At 40.3% G+C, this 9,753-nt stretch overlaps 1 protein-coding gene across 1 annotated transcript in view; it reads left to right on the forward strand.

The window, feature by feature from the left end:
* ARHGAP10 (Rho GTPase activating protein 10) overlaps positions 1-9,753 on the forward strand; it is a 133,101-nt gene that overhangs the window by 55,164 nt on the left and 68,184 nt on the right. Inside the window, exons 15-16 of the mRNA XM_019534330.1 lie at positions 602-707; positions 1,355-1,514. Coding sequence (XP_019389875.1) covers positions 602-707; positions 1,355-1,514 — 266 coding nt within the window. The remainder of the gene's footprint in view (positions 1-601; positions 708-1,354; positions 1,515-9,753) is intronic.

Consider the following 9,753-nt stretch of genomic DNA (forward strand, 5'->3'; position numbering starts at 1 on the left):
CTGATGCCAAGAATCCTTTATGTTGGTAGTCTAACTCAACAGTGCAACCCAACTAGGATTTTTTTTTTTCTTTTTAATCACTTTGAAGCCTGTTATCACTTTGGAGCCTGTTAGTCCCCCTTGAATATTATCCTGTGCAGTTGCTGATGCAGGGTGTTTAGATGCAGTGTCACCAGTTGTCTAGCACTTACAAAACTGGATGTCAATGATGATGATAATTAATAAATGATGCTAAATGATAAGGAAGTCTTCTTTCACACCTGGCTTTTACAATGAGAGGCTTTACCAGCAACACTATTTCTTACCTTGCAGTATGTTTCTAAGCAGATGGGGACAGCAGAAGAATAACTACATCTGCCAGTTTCTAAATATAGATGAGCAGAGAAAAGCTTTCTTTTGCAGGTGGATTGACAGTCATTTTACAGATAAGCAACAAGCAGGATTACTTGAAAACAAAGCACATATGTTCAGTTTTACTGTATTAAGAGGTGTTTAGTGCTGAAGCAAGCTATCCTAGGATGCTTTTGTTGTTGGGATGGGGAAAAAGACCTTTGTTTCTTATTTTCAGATGAAGTTACTTATTCCTGTTGTTTTCATATAGAAAGTGGAAGTCCGGAGTCCCGAGTGAGTGCCGTACACTTCTTGGTTCATAAACTGCCTGAGAAAAACAAAGAGATGCTTGACATTTTGGTGAAACACTTAGCAAAGTAAGCACCCCAAGTTCATTTTATTACTTTTCAAAGAAGTTCTCCCAATATGGCCCCTCTCCCATCACTTTGAGAGATCTGCTGTGGACCAAATTAATTGTAGCTGGAGCCAAGGCAGGTCATGACATTGTCATGTACAATACCAAGAACAAACCTGCAAAAGCAGATGAGAAGTCTGATTCTCACTGTGTGTATTTTGGAGAAGAGGGCAGAAATCTAATCTCTTAATGAAGCCATATAAGCGTTTACTTAGTGACATTGCCAGCAATTGAATGTTTGATTGAAGTGAGAAAAGGAACACTATACTTTCTCTCCGTAAATTCTGGCAAAGAGAATAGTGGAGATCTGTTAGCAAATTTAGGTTGGTTTCACACCCAAGTCCAAGGCTAAAAGCATTGTGCATGTATAAGTTCAATGAGCGACAGCTTTTGTTTCTTAAAATACTGATGGAAAATGGCTTATGGCTTTTCCTATTTTCCAGAATTCAGTATGCTTTTATATGAAGAACCTGTGCACAAAATAAACTTCTAAAACATGGGCTAAGGAAATGAAGTGTTTACATTTGTAAAGTATACTGCATTTTCTAGGAGTAATGGAAACTTTTCATAACTTAATTCCTGTTTTTAACTTCAAATCTTTTTTAAAAGTGTTTCAAATCATGCCAAGAAGAATCTAATGACTGTAGCAAATTTAGGAGTGGTATTCGGACCAACCTTAATGAGGCCGCAGGAAGAAACCGTGGCAGCCATCATGGACCTAAAGTTTCAGAATATTGTGGTGGAAATCCTTATAGAAAACCATGAGAAGGTAAGACTGTATGTGTGTGTACACTCAATATTTAGACTTTATTTGTAAGCATGCAAATGTAAATACAAGTATACAAGTAAGCGTACAAGTGTAGTGTGAATTAACTCTTGCATTTTATAGAAGTGTGTTCATTCTTACATTTTGCATGTGTGCACATGCCTGCGCTTAGCTACCTTTTGTGTATATTTAAATTGACATATCAACAGGCACATTCATTAATTTAGATGTACAGTTATTCAGTTTATCCATACCTTAGTGCTAGCTGTCCAAAAGAGGGTTCTCATGCAAGGTAAATGGGCTCTTTTGATCCAGTGGACACAATATGAAACTGGATGGGAAAGAACCTGCTTTCTTTTTTCACCTTTGACACTAATTTTGTGACATCTTGGTCAAAGCACTTAATCTTTTTGCACTTTTGTTCCCCCCCTGGAGCTCATACAATGAAATATCATAATGTACTATGGACTTTACAGGTAAAAGTACTGGGTGAAAGCTAAGCATTAAGAATATTTCTTTAAAAGTTTGGCTGTGAGTTCTATTTTCAAGTCTTTGATCCCAAGCATCACAATGGTTACAATGGAAATTGCTGATGCTGCACTACATCATTGTAGTTTAAACACACCAGGGGGCCTTGCTTGACTCTGCTGGGCTCTTATATGTTTTGTACTTTTTAGATTGTAATGATTGGGAGAAAAGGAGAAAAGCAAAAGCTCGGAAAGCCATTAGCTTGTTTTGACAACACAAGCTGTCATACTAGATCAGGCAGAACTCAAGCAAATGATCTTGCCCTCTCCTCTCACACTCTTCAAGCAGTGAAAGTTGTTACTTTTAATGTCAGTATTGTTACAATTGCAGATTTGAGATAGCAGCCAAAGAGCTGAATGGGTAAAAGTTTGCGCCTTTCAGAACACTTGGTTTTACTTTCTGCAAGTGAAAGCGTCAGCCTCAGTTCATGTTACTTGGTGGAGGAAAGGAGGAGAGATTTTAAGGAAAGCGTAGATTATAAATATTAAGAATTGGGGGGAAGCGGGGGGAGGGGAAGATAGTCCAACCTATTGGCAATTGTAAGTGAAATCTGGAGCCCTGGGCAGTTTAGTTTCTTCTTAGCTCCAAAGCCACCCTACAGTTTTCCATGCTGAGTACTAGGCCAGTTCAGCTGTTTATTTTTGTTTAAAAGCAGGACAACAATTTCATATTTGAAACATTAGTTATAGTGTTTTTTTTCTTGTTCTTGAAGAAACTGTAGAAGAGAAGTATGGAAAGTACATCAAAATGATATTGCATAAGCTTCTACAGTTCAGTTTTTATGACTGTTTTCAGATCCAATAGGCTAAAATTTGTATTTTTGCCTAAAAGGTCTTCAGTTTCTACAGTTACTCATCTTGCCAAGGGTTTGCCTATTCCACTGACCTTTTTCTGCCACTTACAGATGGCTGCTGTCCAAACTGTCAGGGAGCTTGGGTATAACAGGTAGGTGGACTCCAAGTATTATAGCCATATAGATGTGGGAGTGTTGCAGCAGTTGTGGACAGACTAAGCAAGCTTCCTTTAAAAATTACTTTTTCTTTCCCTGGCAAGAAGTTGGCAGTATATGTGAACCAGTTTAGCAGCAGTCAGGTGTTTGATTTTGCACAGTCAGTTTTTGTTGTTTTGAACATCTCCATCAGACTGTCAAAAGATATTTTATATTATTTTTTAGTTTATTTATAGCCCTGTTGAAATCTCAAGAAACAGTCTAACAGCTGTGGGTATAATCCTGGCCTTTTACATACTTCTTTCAGACTGAAATCTGCCTCCTTGCTAGTGATTAGCAGCTTTTCCTTAAGAGAAGCTGAAATTGGCCTTGAGGTAGTGCTGTGGGGTCAAGACTGAGGGTTGGATGGAAGTCTGAAGTAACATTTTCCTGGCATCTGCCTGCACAATGGCTGGCTTTAACATACTACTCAGGAAAAGCTGTTTTTTACAGTAGCATCAGGTTCAATTAAATAGTCAAAAATAAGACCAAAGTTTCTGAAATGGATATTGAATCAGTTGGTTTCCTTCTCCTGTACTCCAAATACTAATCTGCTCAGTAAGTTTTAACTTATGAATATCAGTAAAACTGCAGCACATTATTTATGATGCCATCATGCTGTCATTAGACATCATTAGTGTTCACTAAGTACTGCTATTGAAGAATCTCCACAATCCATTTCTAGTAAGAGAAATAGTTAATTAGGTTGCTAGCTTTGAAGTACTGGTCCAGTAACTCAAGCATTGTCACTTGACTGAGTCCTAATTAGAGAACGTTTATGTAGTTTGCGCGGTGAAAACTGGCTCTGGGGCTTGCCCTGGGATAAGAATATGTTGCTTAATGCAGAAGCTATTGCAGAAGCTATTTGCTTAATGCAGAAGCTATTTGCTGATAAGTACACTTATTTTCTGCTTGCTAGAAACTACTCGGTGCCACATTCACCTTATTTACAGACTTTTATATGTATTTCCAACTGGTGGTGGCAAGCCAATTACAGTAGCTTTGTAGTACTGGCTGTAGAAGAAAGTTAGATCGGTATTGAAATTTTGGAAACAGTGATTGCTGCAGGTTAAAAAAACCCTGAGATATCAGTACCCGGTATTAGAATTAAACAAAGACTAAGGATGCAAGGGGACAGGTAAGGATTAAGGGAATATCAGTTCAATATTTGTAGTTGCCCAATGTAGATAGGTATAACTGGTAGCTTCTATCTCTGATCCACTGGTGTCTGCTCCAGGTGGAAGGGGAAGTTGCAGAAGCAGCCAAACTAGTAACTGTTGATCTGAATAACACGGGGGTAAATGGGGAAAGGATTGCCTGAGTACTATTTCATCAAATCAGGAACTATATATCAAAGAAGCTACTTCCCTTTCAGGGGAGCCAGACACCAGGCCATGTGACCTAGGGGAAAAACTCAAGGAAGTTTCTATCCAGTAGGGGTAGCTATAGAAGCAACCAGAGCCAGGGACCTTCAGACACTGAGTCATTTCTACAGAACTAATGTGACTTCCTTTGCCTGTGTTGATGTGCTGTTTGCTCCAATCCTTCTTTCCCTCAACTTTTGAGTCTCTTCACCTTAGCTTTTCTTTACATTGTAGCCTTCATAGGCTTTTCTATCCTGCCCTGCTTAATTCTCACTTCAGTGTCCTACGTCCCTTTTATTTCCTCTCTGTTGAGCTTAGGCAATTATTTGAGCTGGAGGGCCAATTAGGGAGTTTTTGATGAGCTGTTGTGGGCCAGGGCAGCACCCCCTTTCCCCCCTGCCTTGTTGGGTCATTCCCTCCTCTTCCATCTGTCTGCAACAGCTCACCAAAACTCCCTAAGTGGCTCTGCCCTGTGCGCAGCCACGCTGATGGGATGGTGATGTGGGAGACAGGGAACAGTATCACGGGCCAGTCGGGCCAGGATCAGGATTGCAGTGTTGACAGCATGGGCCCAGGGCAGAGCTGCAGTCTGCTCCCCATGAATCCCTCCCCGTAGAATCGGCATCCATTGCAGGGATGTGCAGGCAGCGGATCATGGCTCTGTCCTGTCCCAGTTCCAGCTCTGGCTCAAGCCCCACTCACTCATGCCAGTCCTGGATGCCGTTCCTTGCCTCCATGGGTCTCAGACTGGTCCCCACAGAGACCCTGCCTGCCCATGCTCTCCAGTACTCCTAGTGGTGGGTGCAGGGCACATGGGCCAGGATGCCCGGGCAAGAGGACTAGGTTCAGTGGTGTCAGTGGAGACTGGCAATGGCAACTGGAAGGAGCTGCCACTGTGGGGGAGCAAGTTTGGTTGCTGTGCCGCCCCAGTCTGTCTGCATGCCTAGGGGCAGTGGGACTGGCTGCATGCACCATGGCCTGGGCTGCCCCGAAGCTGAGCTGGGTGGAGCTGAGGGATCCACCATGGGCCAGACAAAATCCCTTGGCAGGCCGGATCTGGCCCATGGGCTATATTTTGCCTATCCCTGGGTTATCTGTTTCTAACAAAACCCATGTTCTAAAATAGAGGAGCTAACAGGACATTTTCTGCCACCATGTTTGCTTTCCTTGGGTGTTATATCTCTTCCTCCCTCTCATCCCATTTCTGTCCATTTTATGTAGTGAGCACTCTAGGGAAGGGGTTCTATACTCTGTTTGCACGGTGCAACAAGGCACCATTCTTTCTTGGCCTGGAGGCAACACTGTATTAACTGATTTAACAATAATCAACTTTGGATGAAAAAGGCCTTGACTTCTCTTCTTTTCCTTTCCTGTGGCACTAAAGACTTTTATTAAGCTTCTTTTTCCAGGAGCTGCCAAAGCCAGGAATTCTTGGCAGAGTAGTGCTAGTGGTCTAAGCTCTAAAATGCTACAGGGATGAAGTGGACTGTGTTCTTATCAGTGTATTATTTTGGTTTTTGATTGGTTAAAAAAAGTCCTTTAAACTGAGATGCTGCTTTTGAAGATGTTACTTATTTTTCGGTATTCTGAACTTCCATTTAAAAAAAAAGCCATGAAAAAGGTGGAAAAAAAATATGACAAAACTAAATGGGTTAAAAGATGGGGTTAGGAGAGGAGGGAGAAAACTTTTGAATAAGAATAGTCTCAGTGGAAATTGAATGGACAAGTCTGCTTGCGGGGGAGGAAAGATGAGCAGGAAGGAATGGCAAAAACAGAAGAAAATGAAAATTACAAAGGAAGAAACTTGAGAAGGGGGAACAAAGGGGCCAGACAAGAGTCCCTTCAGGAAAGGAGGAAACCAGAGTCTGCTAAGGAAAGAGAACAGAAAGGAAGAAAGGAAAATGAAAGACCCCCACCAGAGAATTCAGAAAGCTTAAACCTGTAGGCAAAAAACGTTCATTTTTACAAGCTGTGCTAATTGCTGTCGGAAGAGTGAAGAATGTGTTCATCCATTTTGCTTGTTCACTTTTATAAATGCTACGGGTAATTAATTAGTTTTCATGTAGCTTAGTTAGAATGTATATTTGAGTTATGTGCTGTTTTAGCTTGTTCATATGGGGAACTCATTAAGGTACACACATTTTAATTTATTTTCAAGTCTAAAACCCAGTTTTAGCACACGGAATAGTATTTTAATATTTTTCTGTTAAACCAATAGCTGCTTCGTATAATAATACTTAGTACTCCTTTGTCTTATAAGCACTTTCCAGAAACCAGTCTCACAATATTCATGAGACAGGTAGGAAGTATTTCCTTCTTGCAGATGGTGAAGACTGCTGCCTGAGCCAGGTGTGGCTACAGAGGCAGCATTCTTTGTGATATTTAAGTGTTTGCTGAAAGGGCACCACTCCTGCACCCTTGAGGGCAGGGTGACAGAGCTGTCTCCTAAGACAAAGCTTTTGCTTCCTTGTCAACCTCATAAATGAAAAACAGCAAAACCTCAAATCAGTGGTGAAGGGGTAGGTCTGCATGGAAATTCAACCTGTATCAATGGCAGGAAACAGCATTATTGCACCATCTTATTCTTGATGGCAGAAGAAGTATCAGTAAATACAGTAAATCAGTACAAAATCAGTAAAGACAATGTATGACATGGCCTATGGAGAATTCCTTTCAAAGCTCATAGCCTGTTTTTTATAACATGGTTTATAAAGAAACATGTGGTTTTTAGTCCGGTGAAGCATTTAAACATGAGCTTAAAGTTAAGCATGTGTGGTTGGTGACATTAGTGGGAGTAATGATGAAATTGTTTGTTTCAGGGCTATGAACAGTAGCAGCAGCAACAGCAAAAAACAATGTACTGTGATGGCAGTGCTCTACTTCTTTTAAGAAGTGGTTGTGTTTTTAAGGTCTTTCTATCTACTGTGGAGTTGTTTCTGATAAGTTAGCAGTTGGGCAAAGGGGCCATGGTGAGCCACAGGAGATTCTCCTGAGGTCACAGATCTCTTTCCCCCTTGCCAAAAACGTTTTTAATGTTTTCCTTTTCAGTAAATCTTGGAGTAACTTATACATACTGTTGATCAGCATATTGCAGTATGAGAAAACGAAAATGTATAGCACCAGTCCCTTCAGATTCTAGGGATTGAAAGCAGCCTGCCAAAACATAGCAGTAAAAATATTTTGGTGTGCACAGGCATTGTATTGAAGCACATGATTCTCCATTCTTTCTTTTTCACATGCAGTGCATTACTTTGGGATACTTCCCCCAGCTTCATGCACAGATTTCAAGCAGAGTAGACCTTTGTTCTCTGATTTTAACTAAGTGCAGCGCTGACAAAATTTCTAAGCAGGCAAACAGACTTGAGGATGAGAAATGGAATTCTGATGATAAATGCTGTCTTTAGGGCTGGGTTGCTGGCCCTGTCAAAAGTATTGTACTTGCATGTGTTTGGCTTCAGGAGATCACCGTGGAGAATCCCAGAAGAAATGTTCACTGCTTCAAGTCAAGGAATATGATGTAAAACATTTTATGAGAGAGACGTGATTGTGGTGGTAGTCCAGATATAAAGAGTACAGCCTCAGATTATCGTCTACTTCAGCTTCCCTTTTTGAAGGGAAACACTAAATGAAACACAGAATTTACAGACAAGCAAAATAAACTCCAGCTTGTTGCTTTCTGCTGGCTAAGTGCATCCAAGCTACATCCTGTCCAGTTTTGGCAGCTAGAGAGCACTGGGTATTAGCCCATAATCTGGTTTTCATTCATTGTGAATTCTTCCAGGTTTTTGCCATATTGAGGACATCTTGCAAATCAAGCTAGGTGTTCATTTAATTTAAGAAACCAAATATTTCAAGCAATCGAAGTGGAGCATTGCCAGTTCAGTTGTGGTCATGCCTTTTGGCACTGCTCATCTATTCGTGCCCCATTTTGATAAATGTTGCCCATGCAACTGGAAACAGTGGTCCGTGCTTCGGAGCCCTTACAGTCTAACTGTAAGAAAAGGGCCAGGAGGTGAATATAAAAGCAGCCTGGAAGAACATGAGATCTGTTAGGAAGGAGATATACAGTTGCAGTGAAACCATAAATTCAGCTAACAATACAAATCATTATTGTAACATCAGAGTACTTCCTGGAGGAAAAATAAATTTCAAGGCTACTTCTGTACTGTTGTTTACCATTCTTTTGTAGTGTAGAATATTACACCTTTCCGAAGGATCTGACTATACACCATTTTTCCCCATGTTTTATACAGCTAGCACATTGATTCAAAGTCAAAAGCAGCTTGCATGATTAATATAAAATTTTGCACAGATTGAATACATTCTCATTACCAAAGGCAAAATGGGATATTACCTAATCAGGCATGGTTGCAGTCTGTTCAATTTGGTGAACAGCTATTCTTTGGTTAAACCTTAGCTTAGGTTAGTAACACAGCCTTTTATCTTTGCAGCTGCAATTTATTCTTTTTGAAGAGATATGCACATATTCTGTTCCTGAACTCCCTGTTTGAATTTTGGTAACTAAATATGTATGCCGTATTTAAGGTAGCTACAAAATAGGATTAACTAACATCCCTTCTTGTTTAAAAGCTTTTGTATTCCTTTTAAATCTCTTGTAAGATGTCCAAAGCCTGCTATCCATGGCTGTGCTTTAAAGAAAGGCATTCCTTTTTTAATTCTCCTTCATGCAGGTTAGGGTAGGTAACTACAGTAATAAGAGAAGGTGGATTTGCTATTTCTGCTCACACCATGAAGAGAAGCGTGGATATTTCAATCCTGGCATATGCGTTGTTAACTCTCTCTTCCACTCTTCAGAAAACAGCAACAAAATGTACTGGCTGATACCTGTTTGTTATTTGCTACCAGAAGCATTCTTGCTATGAATTGTTGAAGTGTGGAATGAAATCAGGATACAAAGGAAGTTGCAGTCTTTGTACCAGGATTGCTACTTTTAGAAAAGGCTGAGTCAACACACCCATAACTTGCAAGCAATTAAAGGATGTGTTTTAACCTTGATTTTTTTTTCTCTTTTTTTAACCCTTGTACAACTGACCTTCCAACCATAGTCTTGTTTTAGAGAACCTACCTACCTATTACAGTGCTTGAGATTATTGATGTGAGCCACAAGGTCCAGAGCAAAGAACTCCAAATGAATGGTCTAAGAGAATATGGATGCATCAGATATGAGTAGACAAGGTTCTTTGCGTGAACTGATATCTTTTATTAGACAAACTTAAATAGTTGGAAAGCAATTATTAAGCAAGGTTTTGGGTTGAAAACTCCTTCATCAGGCTAAGGAAGTTTCAGCAGTTGGCATGTGCTCTTCCTGGATGGAATGAAAAGTAAAGCAGCCAGAGGCTGG

The sequence above is a fragment of the Crocodylus porosus genome, unplaced genomic scaffold, assembly GCF_001723895.1.
Source record: "Crocodylus porosus isolate Cpor-Errol unplaced genomic scaffold, CroPor_comp1, whole genome shotgun sequence".
NCBI classification, from domain to species: domain Eukaryota; kingdom Metazoa; phylum Chordata; order Crocodylia; family Crocodylidae; genus Crocodylus; species Crocodylus porosus.